The 16393-nt window shown below is 43.7% G+C and overlaps 1 protein-coding gene across 4 annotated transcripts in view; it reads left to right on the top strand.

The window, feature by feature from the left end:
- UVRAG (UV radiation resistance associated) overlaps positions 1 to 16393 on the top strand; it is a 114783-nt gene that overhangs the window by 22229 nt on the left and 76161 nt on the right. For all 4 annotated transcript variants that reach the window (XM_080339947.1, XM_080339948.1, XM_080339950.1 and 1 more), the window contains exons 4-6: positions 2907 to 3068; positions 5139 to 5213; positions 12824 to 12909. In XM_080339947.1, the coding sequence (XP_080196073.1) occupies positions 2907 to 3068; positions 5139 to 5213; positions 12824 to 12909 (323 nt within the window). The remainder of the gene's footprint in view (positions 1 to 2906; positions 3069 to 5138; positions 5214 to 12823; positions 12910 to 16393) is intronic.

The raw sequence follows: 16393 nt of genomic DNA, 5'->3' as shown, positions 1-16393 counted from the left end.
CCCCATGGAGCAGGAACACCCAGATGAGGTTACACAGGAAGGTGTCCAGGCAGGTTGGAATGTCTGCAGAGAAGGAGACTCCACAACCTCCCTGGGCAGCCTGGGCCAGGCTCTGCCACCCTCACTGAGAAGAAGTTGCTTCTCAAATTTAAGTGGAACCTCCTGTGTTCCAGTTTGAACCCATTACCCCTTGTCCTGTCATTGGTTGTCACCGAGAAGAGCCTGGCTCCATCCTCCTGACACTCACCCTTTAGATATCTGTAAACATGAATGAGGTCACCCCTCAGTCTCCTCTAAGCTCCAGAGCCCCAGCTCCCTCAGCCTTTCCTCACACGGGAGATGCTCCACTCCCTGCAGCATCTTGGTGGCTGCGCTGGACTCTCTGCAGCAGTTCCCTGTCCTGCTGGAACTGAGGGGCCACAGCTGGACACAAGATTCCAGGTGTGGTCTCCCCAGGGCAGAGTAGAGGGGCAGGAGAACCTCTCTGACCTACTGACCACCCCCTTCTAACCCACCCCAGGTACCATTGGCTTCCTGGCCACAAGGGCCCAGTGCTGGCTCATGGTCATCCTGCTGTCCCCAGGACCCTCAGTTCCCTTTCCCCTACACTGCTCTCTAATAGGTCATTCCCCAACATATGCTGGAACCTGTAACGTTCCACTTCAGACCAGAACTGAACCGTATATTACAACTGAGGAGGGGTAGGTCTTTTTGTGGGAACTGGATGTTGCTGGTGTTGGGTGAGGGAGTTTAAAAACCTGCTAAACAGACTTTTTAATGTCTGCATTAATAAGGTAGAACTGCGCCTTTTATAGCACACCAGGCTATAAATGCTTTGAAAAACCTCCTGAATGGAGGAGAAGCTGTCAGCATCCTCAAGGCTGTTAACTTGTCTGAGAGACAAGTTCTTAGAAAGATTTGGGTTGAAGGACCTTCAAAGCTCGTCCAGTGCCACCCCTGCCATGAACAGGGACATCTGCACCAGCTCAGGTTGCTCAGAGCCCCGTCCAGCCTGGCCTGGGATGTCTCCAGGAATGGTTCGTCCACCACCTCTCTGTTCCAGGGTCTCGCCACCCTCATGGGGAATAATTTCTTCCTTGTATCTAACCTGAGTCTCTCTCCTTCAGTTTAAAACCATTCCACCTTGTCCTATCAATCCATGCCTTTGTAAGTCCCCTTCCAGCTCTTCTGTAGGTCTCCTTTCGGCACTGGAGGGCTGCTATAAGGTTCCTTGAGACTTTTGGGTGTTGAGTTCTGCCTAAATCAGTTCTAAATCAGGAAAAGGAATAACAAAAAGGGAATCTAACCAAAGGAAATATGCAATGGAATGACAAAAATCTAAATAAAAGATGTGCTGAGGAAATTCCCTACATAGTCTGTGGATATCTTAACGACCTGGTGTTTTTGTGCCTGAGCAGCTACCAAATATCCCTTTTCCTTAGGAAAACTCAGTTAATCCATTCCTTCTGTATTACTTACTGGGTAACTATTCCACTCCCTTCTTTTCAGAGGCATCTTGTTCTAAACTGCCTAATACCAGTTCAGAGATGCTTGGCCTGTTCCAAACTGCTTAAGCACTAGAATGAAAGGCTCATTCTCACATGAGATGGTGGGTTCCTACTTTTTGCTTTTATTTTGGAGGAGCTCCCATTTCTGTGTGCAAGAGAGGGAGAAATATCTATAGAACACTTCCTCATGTCTGCATTTGGACACTCTGCTGTTCAAGGCCTGCGGAAGTCCAAAAGCTGGTATCTGCCTCTTGGCACTAGTAACATTGGATTGACTTGATGGGCGCAGACTTTTGAGCAGGGCCTGTTACAACAGGACAAGGGGTGATGGTTTTAAACTAAAAGAGGGAGATTCAGGCCAGACATGAGGAGGAAATTGTTGGCCCTGAGGGTAATGAGAGCCTGGCCCAGGTTGGCCAGAGAGGTGGTGGATGAACCATCCCTGGAGGCATCCCAGGCCAGGCTGGACGGGGCTCTGAGCAACCTGAGCTGGTGAAGATGTCCCTGCTCATGGCAGGGGTGGCACTGGATGAGCTTTGAAGGTCCCTTCAACCATTCTACGATTCTGTGACTTGGTTTGATTGCAGCTTGGGGCAATTAAAACAGTTTTCAAACATCCTTAGTTGAGATGTTATCAGAGGTGAGTGCAAGTTGGAATGCCTCGTATTTGCAAATCACAGCTTTAATGGAATAAATTGTTGAGGTTGAGCTGAACGTGTGCTGCTTCTGTAAAGCAGAGACGCAAGTCTGATCTCTTAGAGTGATGAGGAGCTCTTAGTGACGATGTTTGAGGATTGCCATCAGCATCAGTCAAGGAGGAGAAGAATGTGAACAAACCTCTTAATAAATTACGCAAACTTAATTACTGGGAAATAGATGAGTGCCTTAAACCTAACTTTTGCAATGTAAGCTATACCCTAGCTTTCAGAATCAGGCTTCTAACTTGGAAAAGGATGTTGCTTCCACTTTTAAAGTTCCTGATTTGGCTAAACTGAATTAGTATATTCTGAAGTAAATTCTTCAACATCTTGTAATGGAAGGAAGCAGAGGCCACTCAGAGTTTCTGAAGTACTTTACAGCATGTGGGTTTTAACCCAGGAATTCTCTCCAGGAAATAGAATAAGGAAGCAATAGAACATGTTGATGACATTCTTAGGGACATGGTTTAGTGCTAGAGTGAGGTCATGGTTGGACTTGATGATCCCGAGGGTCTCTTCCAACCTAAATGATTCTATGATTCTATAACTTCAACTCTATGTAAACCTCGAAATGGCTTGTCTTCATTATTTTAAGGTTCTTCTGATCTTTGGTATGGAATTTACTGCTTTCTGAATTGTGAATTTAAGGATTACCGTCAGCTTGTCTGAGTTGTTTTTATCTCTCTTTGAATACCTGCAGAATCCGACATGGAGGAGTCTGGACTTTGGAATAATGCCTGATCGTCTTGATACCTCTGTCTCTTGTTTTGTCGTGAGGATCTGGGGTGGCAAGAAGGAGCATTTTCAGCTTCTGATCGAATGGAAGGTCAACCTAGATGGGTTAAAGTACTTGGGCCAGCAGGTAATGTGAAAACAGTATGTTTTTTTCCTCAACTGTTTACTTAAAGAAGCAAAACATCTGGATGAACAAATATATATAACACTAAGGAAATTAATGCATTGGTAGGTGGGACGTATTTTCAAATTTCATTGCAGAGATTGGTGTTCATTTCAGAACTTTGTCTTGACTTGCTGAATATTTTAATTTACCGTTGTTAACTCTTAAATAGCATTTAGTGCTTTAAATTGTAACACCTTGATTCAAGGAAATAGCGGTTTGATTGTACAATACTCAAATGAACATAGATCTTAATATTTATGTATATTACAGTTTTAATCTGTTCTCAGTAATGACATCCCATCAAAGGCCTTCAGTCCAAGGAGTTTACTCTGTAAGGTCTGTTTTAATTCTGCTATTTGTCTCTTACTAGTTGCCCTTTGAGGGAGGTGAAAAGCGAGGTGTTTTCTGTATTGTGGAGCTTATCGTAAAAGTGATTTAAAAAGAATCCCATATGACATAAATAATAAAAATACCAAAAAATGTGATGCTTTTTGGATCAAACAGGTTGTCTTGATTCCAATGAGTGCTTTTTTTCTCTATTAATTGACATGATCTATTTAGAACAGATCATAGTTTTTCTTTCTTTAGCCCTAAATGATTTGTTTTTTAATTGAGATATTTCAGGTCTGGGAAGGAAGCTTAATAGGGCAGGAGTTCTCTGGCTTCACATGGTGTATTGATCCTTGCCAGCAGCCCCTGCACTGATGGGCTGAGACAGAGTCAGAGGAGAAGTGAGGAAAAGCTTATAGCTGGAGATAAAGACAGTTTAATAACTGAAAACAAGAAAATGTTTAAAAAAAGCTGGGAGGGGAAATAACACAAGTAGTGCAAAGGTGGTTGCTCACCACCTCCCACCAGCAGACTGATGCCCAGCTAGTTCCCAAGGAACAGCTGGCTTTCAAAGAATATGCCCTGGTTTTTACTGCTAAGCATGACGCTTTCATGGAATCACAGAATGGTTTGGGTTGCAAGGACCTTCCCAGCTCCCCCAGTGCCACCGCTGCCATGAGCAGGGACATCTTCACCAGCTCAGGTTGCTCAGAGCCCCGTCCAGCCTGGCCTGGGATGTCCCCAGGGATGGTTCATCCACCACCTCTCTGGCCAACCTGGGCCAGGCTCTCACCAACCTCAGGGGAAACAATTCCTTCCTCATGTCTGACCTGAATCTCTCCTCTTTTCATTTAAAACCATGACCCCTTGTCCTGTTGTAACAAGCCATGCTCAAAAGTCTGTCTCCATCTTCCTTACAGGCCCCTTTTAAGTCCAGAAAGGCCACACTAAGGTCTCCCCGGAGCTTCTGTTCTCCAGCTGAACACCCCAACTCTCTCAGCCTGTCCTCCCAGCAGAGCTGTTCCAGCCTCGCATCATTCCTGTGGCTCCTCTGGCCCCTCTCCAGCAGGTCCATGTGTGTCCTGTGCTGAGGACCCAGAGCTGGACCAGCACTGCAGGGGGGTCTCACCAGAGCAGAGCAGAGGGGCAGAATCCCCTCCCTGCACCTGCTGCTCACGCTGCTGGGGATGCAGCCCAGGACACGGGTGGATTTCTGGGCTGCAACACACGTTGCTGGCTCATATTTTATTTGAAATAATGTTCTTTACGTTAATAGCAGGATATTAGCTTTATTCCTGAACACTAATTCTTTGTGTACTATACCACAAAAGCCTAATTTTGCTTATCACTTTAGGTAATATCATGTGAAAGCTGATTACTCTTGAGAATTCTCTCTCTGAGTTTCCTTGCCTCTTAGTTTTCTTCTTTATCTCAGCTGGAAATGCAACAATAGGAAAGATGCTCTGTCCTGTGTTTCTGATTTCAAGAGAGAATGACTGAACATACTCATTGCCTCTTATTAAAGCTGTGAAACAAATGCTTTTTTTATGGTTTAATTCAGTTTTCTCTTAAGTTTCATGTGCTTCTAGAATTACAGGTGCTGAAAAACTGCATTTGAGCATCCAGCAGAACACTCTATACTTGTTTGCAGTGTGAAGTCCTAGTAAGCTGACCATAAAATTACTTGTTCTCTTCTTACAGATACACGCAAGGAACCCAAATGAGATTATTTTTGGCCTCAATGATGGTTATTATGGAGCTTCATTTGAACAGAAGGTAAGGGTGGCTTGTGTTTGTTCTGGCTTGTTAGTACTGGTGACAAGCTGAAATCCAACTTCTAAACTTCAATTTTCACACTTGGATGCTCAGAACATTAAAATGCTTCATTCTGAGAAGAAATGACATGACAGATAAGAACTGTTATCTTGCTCTGCTGCATGAATATCTGAGCTGTTTTGGGAGGACTTAGAGCGTAGCATTTTAAGTCCAAAAAAAAGCCTGGGTACTGAAAATAAGCCTTGACTTAATTCTTTGAGGCAGACTCTTCATTCAAACGTAGAACATTTTGAAAATGGTATGGCTGATAAGACTAATTTTAATATCAAATATGAAAGCGCATTAAGTTTTGGCTCTAATTTTTAAAACCAGGATTTGTTCTTTATATATGAGAAGCTTATTTATTTACTCTGTGTTGCAACTATTTCACCCCATGCTTTTTTTTTTCCCAAGCTTTGCTGTATTATTTATGCTTGTCCAAACAATATTTGACTACAGCCTTGTTAATTAATTAACCACACGAGTAGCTGTTTGTACATGGGGAGAGTGGAGCAAGGGACAGGGTGGCCCTGAGTGCAAAACTCCATGCAAACCTCCAAACTATCTTTGGGATTTTGATGGTTCTTCAAATTTGGGGCAGTTTGGTACACAGTTCAGACTCTGCTTCCTACTGCTGTTAACTCAGTTTTCCTGAAGCAGGATGGAATTCTATTCTTTTGTGATACATTTTTGTGATTAATATTATGAAGATTAATAATCCGGGTCTGTATTCAACGATGGTAACGCTTCTATGGTTGTTTATTGTCAGGACATGCTTCCTAGCTCATAACGTTTAAAAGTACATATCTGCTTTAGTTCTTGTGCACATTCTGTAGCTAAATTACAAACACAATCATAGCCTATGTAGAGCACAAATAATCTCATTTGTCCTTTCCTACAATTTATCCAGTTCTTGAAGCTGGGAGGAGTGGCTGACACACCAGAGGCTGTGCCACCATCCAGAGAAATGGACAGGCTGGAGAGTTGGGCAGGGAAAAATTTAATGACAGAACAAGGGCAAGTGTAGAGTCTTGGATCTGGACAGGAACAACCCCAGGTTACAGTATAAGTTGGGGAATGACCTATTAGAGAGCAGTGTAGGGGAAAGGGACCTGGGGTCCTGGGGACAGCAGGATGACCATGAGCCAGCACTGGGCCCTTGTGGCCAGGAAGCCAATGGGACCTGAGGTGGGTTAGAAGGGGGTGGTCAGTAGGTCAGAGAGGTTCTCCTGCCCCTCTGCTCTGCCCTGGGGAGACCACACCTGGAATCTTGTGTCCAGTTGTGGCCCCTCAGTTCCAGCAGGACAGGGAACTGCTGGAGAGAGTCCAGTGCAGCCACCAAGATGCTGAAGGGAGTGGAGCATCTCCCATGTGAGGAAAGGCTGAGGGAGCTGGGGCTCTGGAGCTGGACAAGAGGACACTGAGGGGTGACCTCATTCATGTTGACAGAACTATAAAGGGTGAGTGTCAGGAGGATGGAGCCAGGCTCTTCTCGGTGACAACCAATGGTAGGACAAGGGGTACAAACTGGAACAGAAGAGGTTCCACTTAAATTTGAGAAGAAACTTGTTCCTGGTGAGGGTGGCAGAGCCTGGTCCAGGCTGCCCAGGGAGGTTGTGGAGTCTCCTTCTCTGCAAACATTCCAACCCGCCTGGACACCTTCCTGTGTAACCTCATCTGGGTGTTCCTGCTCCATGGGGGGATTGCACTGGATGAGCTTTCCAGGTCCCTTCCAAACCCTGACATTCTGTGATTCTGTGATTCTTTCTGGCTGCAAGAGCTAGACATTTGTTTTGTCACCTGGCTCTGTAGTTTCCAAGTGCTTTCTTTGTCAGTTTCTTGACTTAAATCTCTTTTTTAGAGCACATACCTCTTCTATTTAAGTGACTTGTCTGACAATCAAGCCCAACTAGTTGGCACAAGAACCCTCAGCAGCTCTTTACAACTAAGGGGTATTTCTGCTCTTACTTGGTCTTGCTTTGGAATATCCAGCACTGACAGGAAAATTACAAATGTTACACAACCCTACTTTTGTGGTTATATTAAATGTTATTTATGAAGTGCCACTTGAAATCTTCTGTAGGAAGGGATTTTTGATGTGAGATGTGCAGCTCCGATCCAGTGGAAATGGCAACGCAATACCTTTTCTGCTTGGTTGTGGGTTTTTTTGTAATCCCTTGAGGTGCTTTTTTCTTTGTGGTGGTGCATCTTCCTAGTCCTTGAAGACATCCTAGTTATAAGCCTCAGTTTTCGAGATCATTCATGGATGGAATGGCAGTTTTCATTTCTTTGCACCGACACAAGTTTGATGATACCAAACTGGGAGGACGATCTGACACAGCAGAGGCTGTGCTGCCATCCAGAGACCTGGACAGGCTGGACTGGGCAGAGAAGAACCTGATGAAGTTCAGCACGGGCAAGTGTAGGAGGGACAACCCCAGGCACTGGTACAGGTTGAGGTTGACCTGCTGGAGAGCAGCTTTGCAGAGAAGGACCTGGGAGTTCTGGTCAATACCCGGTTGACCATGAGCCACCTATGTGCCCTGTGGCCAAGAGGCCAATGGTACCTGGGGTGTGTGAGGAAGAGTGTGAGCAGCAGGTCAAGGGAGGTTCCTCCCCCTCTGCTCTGCCCTGATGAGGCCACATCTGGAGTTCTGCATCCAGTTCTGGGCTCCCCGGTTTAAGAAGGACAAGGAATTACTGGAGAAAGTCCAGCAGAGGGACACAAAGATGCTGAGGGGTCTGATGAGGAGAGACTGAGAGAGCTGGGGCTGTTCAGCCTTGAGAGGAGAACCTGAGAGGGGATCTCATCCATGTTTATAAATATTTCCAAGCTGGGTTTCAAGAAGATGGACCAGACTCTGTTCAGTGGTGCCCAGTGACAGGATGAGGAGTAACAGGCACAGACTGAAACACAGGAGGTTCCATCTGAACATGAAGAGAAACTTCTTTACTGTGAGGTGCCAGAGCCTGGCCCAGGCTGCCCAGAGTGGGTGCGGAGTCTTCTTCTCTGAGATATTCAAACCCACCTGGGATCCTGTGTGATCTGCTCTGTGACCCTGCATGAGCAGGTGGGTTGGACTGGATGATCTCCAGAGGTCTCTTCAGCCCCAACCATCCTGTGATTCTGGGACACATGCAACCTTGTTATGAAAACAGATGCTTACAAATACCATTCTAAAAGTCTAATGAAAACCTTGTGCACAAAGACACTTCTGCCAATTTTGGAAGTGTCCTCTGTTTTTGCACATCAGTATGGACAGAATTATGGTACTCTTAATTTTTGTTTTTCCCATCGCTCCAAATAACTCTTGTCACTTCAATAATTCTTTAGACTACAAATTAAATTGCCAAAGTAGATTTACGGAGTGTTACAATCAAATTTAATACACTTTATTAGTGTATTAAATGTCTTTGTCATTAATTAAGACCACTTATGAGCCAAAATAAGAATACTGTTGGAAACTGACTAAATGATTCTGGTGATATTTCATTAACTCAAGAGTTTTAAAACACATTGTTCTGGGCATTGCTTGGAACTAAATGCAAATTCCCATTTTCTGAACTGCACCTGTGATTGAAGGGGTGGGGACCTGAAAGTTCCTGTAGCAGAATAAACTCAATTAGTACAAGAACATTAAGGACTGTCACAACTATTTTTATTGATGAAAAGTGTAGATTTCTTGATTAAATGCATATCTCCATGGTGAACAAAATCAGCAAGAGCAATATGCTTGCATAAGGATATTCTAATTGCTAAGTTTTTAATTTAAAAATTAAAGCACTGGAAGGTTACAGCTTCGCTACATAATGTACTTTAGCTGCTGTTATAAAACCTTCAAGCCCACTTAGTATAAAGTAACCTTCAAAATGCAGGTTTATGCTCTAAATACTTGCTTTGTAGGAAGCTCCTGTCATATAAAGGAGCAAAGCAGGAAACTTACTGGTGGAGAAATTCTAGGTAAGCAAGGCAATTATAGTTTAATTTTAACAGAATCACAGAATGGACTGGGTTGGAAAAGACCTCTGAGATCATCAAGTCCAAGCCTTGGTCCAACTCCAGCCCATTGACTAGATCATGGCACTAAGTGCCATGGCCAATCTCAGCTTAAAAACCTCCAGGGCCGGTGAGTCCAGCACCTCCCTGGGCAGCCATTCCAATGCCTGACCACTCTCTCTGCACAGAATTGCTTTCTAATCTCCAGCCTCAATTTCCCCTGGCACAATTGAAGCCCATGGCCCCTTGTCCTATTGCTGACTGCCTGGGAGAAGAGCCCAATCCCCACCTGGCTAGAACTGCCCTTCAGGTAGTTAACAGAGAGTGGTAGAGAATGGAAGAACGATAGCCAGGGCATTAAAGTTGTTAATGACTCTTTACTTTTTTTTTAATCTACTGAATGTCAGAAAGCCTTTAAATTCTGTATCCTTGGTGATATTTAGGTATTTGGAATTGTACCTTTCTTATGTCTATCCAGCGGTAACTTGGCTGTTGCTGATACGCAATGAAAAAAATGACCATTTTCTTTGGGTAATATTCAGGTTACAGTTTTGTTGCTGCAATGGGTACTTTGCTTAAGGCAAGAAAAAAAGTTGGGAAATAATGTTTCAAAAGCCTTTGTGTGTTCCTTTGAGCCCTGAATGTTGTTTCTGCTTTACTGTAGGTATCTGACAGTGCTTATGTAATAGTTCTAATGTTTTCAGCTTTTCTTCTCGCTGTAAATACAAATATGTGCTGCCAATATAGCTGCTTTGTTCTCAACCACATTTGGCTTTCACATAATTGTACTTCCAGCTTCTGTTTTTGTCCAAGTTTTATTCTTATTAATTTCTAGTAAATTATGTGGTAATTCTGCTTGAAGATTTCGGCAGGATTCTGCTTCTTTCATCACAACCATGTCCAGTTTATTTTCCTGTTTTCTTTTGGGCATGGGACTGCTGAAGCATTTGTTTCCTCTCTTAATTTCATCATTTCTCATAATCGTGCACTGAAACTCTACTTGATTTTGTTTGAACTGGATAAATTTTGGAATAAGACAGATGCGAGCTTCTGAGATTTTTTTTTTGTTCGTTTTTTGAAGCTGTCAACCTAGACTTAAGAGATTCCAAATCCTTTAGCAGTTTTCTGAATCTATTTGTTTTTGTTGGAGACTGCAGGTTTGTGTTTGTCATGGGTTTTGATTGCAGGGTGACAATAAAACTGTGGCAGATGTATTGTTAAAGCCCTCACCCCCCTTCAGTCCCTCCCTTTCCTCACTTCCCACTGAGGACAGGTGACTGGGAGAGAAAGAAAGACACAGAATCCCAGAATGTCAGGGGTTGGAAGGGACCCCGAAGGTCATCCAGTGCAATCCCCCCATGGAGCAGGAACACCCAGATGAGGTTACACAGGAAGGTGTCCAGGCGGGTTGGAATGTCTGCACAGAAGGAGACTCCACAACCCCCCTGGGCAGCCTGGGCCAGGCTCTGGCACCCTCACCAGGAACAAGTGTCTTCTTAAATTTAAGTGGAACCTTTTGTGTTCCAGTTTGAACCCATTACTCCTTGTCCTACCATTGGTTGTTACCGAGAAGAGCCTGGCTCCATCCTCCTGACACTCACCCTTTATAGTTCTGTAAACATTGATAAACTCACCCCTCAGTGTCCTCTTGTCCAGCTCCAGAGCCCCAGCTCCCTCAGCCTTTCCTCACACGGGAGATGCTCCACTCCCTTCAGCATCTTGGTGGCTGCGCTGGACTCTCTCCAGCAGTTCCCTGTCCTGCTGGAACTGAGGGGCCACAACTGGACACAAGATTCCAGGTGTGGTCTCCCCAGGGCAGAGCAGAGGGGCAGGAGAACCTCTCTGACCTATTGACCACTCCCTTCTAATCCACCCCAGGTACCATTGGCCTTCCTGGCCACAAGGGCCCAGTGCTGGCTCATGGTCACCCTGCTGTCCCCACGACCGCCAGGTCCCTTTCCCCTACACTGCTCTCTAATAGGTCGTTCCCCATCTTATACTGGAACCTGGGGTTGTTCCTGCCCAGATCCAAGACTCTACACTTGCCCTTGTTATATTTAATTGTTTTTTTTGTGTGTGTGTGTTTATAGATGCAGGTGCCTTTATCTTGTAAGTGCTGTGACAGAAAAGTAAACTCCCCTTCCACAGGGCAAACTTCTTTAATAACCAACATTCTGCAAGTTTCTTCAGGGTGGAACAATTATTATCAGTCTCTTGGTGTCTCACTCTTTGAGAATTTCCTTTCAACACGGTGCAGGACAGGGGAAAAAGGAAAAGGTTAAAATATGTTGCTGCTCCAAATTCTTTCCCTCCTGAAACTAGTTATTCTAGGTCATTCATTCTCTGAAAAAAATTGTACTTTGCTTTCCAAAGACAGTATTTCTTGAAGCAAGATCAACTTCGTGGTGTAAAATAGTGACACTGGTAGTTGTGCATTTTTTTTTCCACTGTCTTCATTCATTCAGGAATTAAGATATTTTAATTTGGGCGTTTTTTCAGAGGGTGTACTTATGGATTTCAGTATATAGGATTTCACGTCTTGAGAATGGAAATCAGGAGCCGAAGCAGCTGCTGATATGGTGCCTGTGTTGCAATATAATGCATAATGTAGTGTATAGATCTCACAGTTATTTAGCTAGAACCTTATTTTTGTGGGAAAGGGATGTCTGCTGCATGGCCTGTGGCTAAGAGTTGTGTTAGTTCATGTATAACTCTGCATTTCAGCATCTTCTATAAGGAATGAGCCTGTTGAAACAGGAAAGAATATATAGATGGGGGTTGTGGTATTCGGAGTGTCACTGATGGAAAATTAACTGATCATGTGCACCACTTGGGGCTGCTTTGTACACTAAAACTATATACATTTTTCCTACAATCCATAAAGTTTCTGGATGGTTTGACCTACTTAGAATTTGCTTTATCATGTGAAGAAACATTTCTGAGTTTGTGGCGTTTCTAGGAATTAATGTGACTCTGCTTAACATGGAAAAGTTTGGTATTTGACCTTTACAATGTGAAGAATTGCTGCTTTTCTGTTCCTGTCTTGATGCAGAATGTACACTTAGGTCTCTTAAGAATGACAGGAGTTTTCTTTGTAGCTCCCAGAAACCTGTTCACATCATTGAAAACTAAGGCGGCTTTGATCTTTTAAATGGATTACAGCGTGGATAAAGCACAGAGCTCTATCTCATGATCTTGTGCATCTCGGGCACGTTACTGAATGGGCTCTCAGCTCTGAACCTGAAGACTGGCAGGACTGTAAATTGCGTCCTTCACTATTTCTGTGCATAAAATTGGTGCTGATAAAGCTCAAGAAAACACACTCCATGCCTAGAAGAGGGATAAAGTGATAGGTTATTAAAATATTTCTAGATAAGTGCTGCTGTAGGCCAGGCTTGAACTTGGTGTTATTGCTGCCTTAAATTATTTCGACCTACTATACATAAAACTGTATGAAGACAGATTTAAAATACATTAAATGCAAGATCACTTGTTCTCCTACCAAAAGTGTGTGCTTTTAGTCATGATGAAAGATTTTTTGTGTCTTAAATTAATCTCCTTTCTTTGCCTTAAGGATCACTCAGGTACCCTGAAGAACAGTCTTCTCCAGGTGGATCAGAACTGTGTTCGTAACTCTTACGATGTCTTCTCTTTGCTTAGGTAAGGTTTTTTGAGAATATTCTTGTACTTTAGGTGTATTCTATGTAGCTACTGTAATTTCTTTAGTGTGTGATGAAGGAACCTTTAAAAATATTTAAAAAACTCCCTTCTGGACTGGAATGTACAAAGGAGATATCTCGGTAGTGCCGATTTACTGCTGGTAGCAAGGAGATTGGACTTAACAGCATTACAGAATCCCAGAATGTCAGGGATTGGAAGGGACCTGGAAAGCTCATCCAGTGCAGTCCCCCCATGGAGCAGGAACACCCAGATGAGGTTACACAGGAAGGTGTCCAGGTGGGTTGGAATGTCTGCAGAGAAGGAGACTCCACAACCCCCCTGTGCAGCCTGGGCCAGGCTCTGCCACCCTCACTGGGAACAAGTTCCTTCTCAAATTTAAGTGGAATCTTTTGTGTTCCAGTTTGTACCCATTGCCCCTTGTCCTATTATTGGTTGTCACTGAGAAGAGCCTGGCTCCATCCTCCTGACACTCACCCTTTAGATATCTGTAAACATTAATGAGGTCACCCCTCAGTGTCCTCTTGTCCAGCTCCAGAGCCCCAGCTCCCTCAGCCTTTCCTCACACAGGAAATGCTCCACTCCCTTCAGCATCTTGGTGGCTGCGCTGGACTCTCTCCAGCAGTTCCCTGTTCTTCTGGAACTGAGGGGCCACAGGTGGACACAAGATTCCAGGTGTGGTCTCCCCAGGGCAGAGCAGAGGGGCAGGAGAACCTCTCTGACCTACTGACCACCCCCTTCTTATCCACCCCAGGTACCATTGGCCTTCCTGGCCACAAGGGCCCAGTGCTGGCTCATGGTCACCCTGCTGTCCCCAGGACCCCCAGGTCCCTTTCCCCTACACTGCTCTCTAATAGGTCATTCCCCAACTTATACTGGAACCTGGGGTTGTTCCTGCCCAGATCAAAGACTCTACACTTGCTCTTGTTCTATTTCATTAAATTTTTCCCGCCCAGCTCTCCAGCCTGTCCAGGTCTCTGATGGCAGCACAGCCTCTGGCGTGTCAGCCACTCCTCCCAGCTTGGTGTCACCAGCAAACTTGCTGACAGTCACTCTATTCCCTCATCCAAGTCATTGATGAATATATTGAATAACAGCGGCCCCAGCACTGCCCCTGAGGCACTGCACTAGATCCAGGCCTCAACTGGACTCTGCCCCATTGACCACGACTCTCTGGCTTCTTCCGTTCAGCCAGTTCGCAGTCCCCCTTAACACTTAAATAAATAAGAACAAGGCAGAAAAAAGAGACTTGCCCAAACTTGGTAGAATCGTGCTGTAGTTGGAACAAACCAGCTACGCACTTTAATGTATATGCGATTGTTTTTATGTGTGGTTTTGTTGAACCACTGAGTTGTATTTACCTTTTGCATAATTCTTCCTTGTAATCCGCTGCTTAGTCAGGACCCGGTTACTCCAACACGTGTATGGTGTAAGGAAAGTGGAATAATTGTACTTTTGGGTGGTTACTGAGGTGTCTCTGGTGGTGAAAACCACAAAATGCTGGTATGAAGGTTAACAAGGCCTTTTTCAGATTTCTTTAATTATAATAGTTCAAGAATGTTAGCTGCAGGGAAATCTAATAGAGGTTTTAAACATTGTCAATAGGTTGATTCTGAGGAATTTGTATTTAAAAGATTTTACAAGACAGGTTGATAACCTCACTTCTGCAATAACAGCAATAGATACGTTGCAAAGGAAACCCTTGAAAAGAAGTTGTTTAATATGCTTTCAAAAGGCCTTGAAAAAATAAATTTGATTTTATAATGTGGTTAAAGTTGAATCCATTTGGTAGTGTTAGCAGTAGGTGTCACTGTTGCCCGCATGAAGCAATCGCTCTGTGTTCTGTAGGAGAAGTTAACTCTAGGTTGCCTATTCAGAAGTCTTTATTTTATATGTTCTCTTATAATTTAAATGCGCTGTTTCTTGATTCTATAAATCATATTGAAATTAAAGGCTGCTTTCTAAACGTACTTTAGTGGAAAACAACCAGGGGATGTGTTATGAAGTTCTGGTTATATTCCAGTGTAGTCCCTCGGAAGAGAACTCTTATTCTACATAATATTAAGTCTTTGTTTAATAGAAAGAAGAAAATGTGTGCTAGTCATCCTGATTATTTTGTTCATGCATTTTTTTCACGTTCCCTCTTTATAGTATGAATCACGCTCCCGAAACAAACACTGTTGTACCAGCTGGTCATGATCTTGGCCAACTGGAGCCCTGTCTGATCTGAGCTGTGCTCCTTCTTCTGGAAGTGACTGTGGTAAAGCTGACAAGAAATGAAGGTGTCAACTCCGATAAAACTTCCCTTGCTGGAAAGTTCTTGGGGAACTAAGGCTAAATCCTCTGTGCAGTCCTGAATCTTTTCTATTCCCTCTCACTTTAACTCTGCTTTTTTGCTTTCTGTACAGCTCCTTACCTCTGATATCTTGCTCAAAAGACTGGTGATGACTTGTATTTCTTTTAAAATAACCTCTAGGCTCTTTTTGTCCTTATTCTTCCTACCAAGCAGTCTGGTTTACCACCTCCTCCAGGAGTCCAGGCTTGAGTAGCCAGCTCTTTCCAAAGATAGTTTTGGTGTGAACATGTTCCACCTACGACCAGAAGAGAGATGGACATAATTTGAGTTGTGATTCGTTTGACAGGACATGTACTTTGGGAGGAAACGAATTGCTGTCTGCCCGCTTCTGTCCATCTCTATAAAGAGAATAGGGAGGTATCTACACCGTAAAGATTTGCATCTGGTTGTATAAATCCCACATTTTGAAGGCTTTCTCAGGATGTGCTATTTGTCCGTAGTAAAAATTCACAAGCTGCACATGTGGTTTCCTAATGCTTTCAGGAGACACCTGAATAGGGAGAACAGCTTGTGCTGGTTTGGATGAAACGTCTCAAAAAAAAAGAAGCAAGTCCTGGTGATGGTTGTATCAGCATCCCAGTTATTCTCATGGTACCAGGTGTGGAATAACGACTGTGATCAGCTCTACAGTGTGAAAACCAACTGAGTGAACAGGTTCTAACACAACCCTTGATATCTGAAAAACTGCAGAACGACTGATCTCTATCAAAACTGCTTTTTGAGGAAGAAGTTATTTAATATACATATATATTTTCTCAGATTGAGTGAATAGCTAAAACTTATGAAGCTTGTGAAAAGACCTTAATGAAAAGCACGTGCTTGGCTCAAAATGATGTTGATTAAAAAAATTAATTAGGAATGCCCAGAGTGTGTGAACAGTAGAAAAACTTTTGAGTGTTGGATTAAAATAATGCCTGTGTGCTCAGATGCTTAATTACATGGATTTACAAGTTAATTAAGCAGAAGGAAAAAATTAAATAGCCAGGCAGCTTTGCTTTACCCAAGGAAGTTCTCAGCACCTCTGCAGCTCACGAACCTTCTTGTTTTGGGGCAGGGACAAGATCCTCAGGCAAATGTGGTTCACACCATATGGAAACGACGAACGTTCTT

The sequence above is a fragment of the Nesoenas mayeri genome, assembly GCF_963082525.1.
Source record: "Nesoenas mayeri genome assembly, chromosome: 1".
Taxonomy (NCBI): Eukaryota; Metazoa; Chordata; class Aves; order Columbiformes; family Columbidae; genus Nesoenas; species Nesoenas mayeri.
This window is presented reverse-complemented; position numbering and strand designations above follow the sequence as displayed.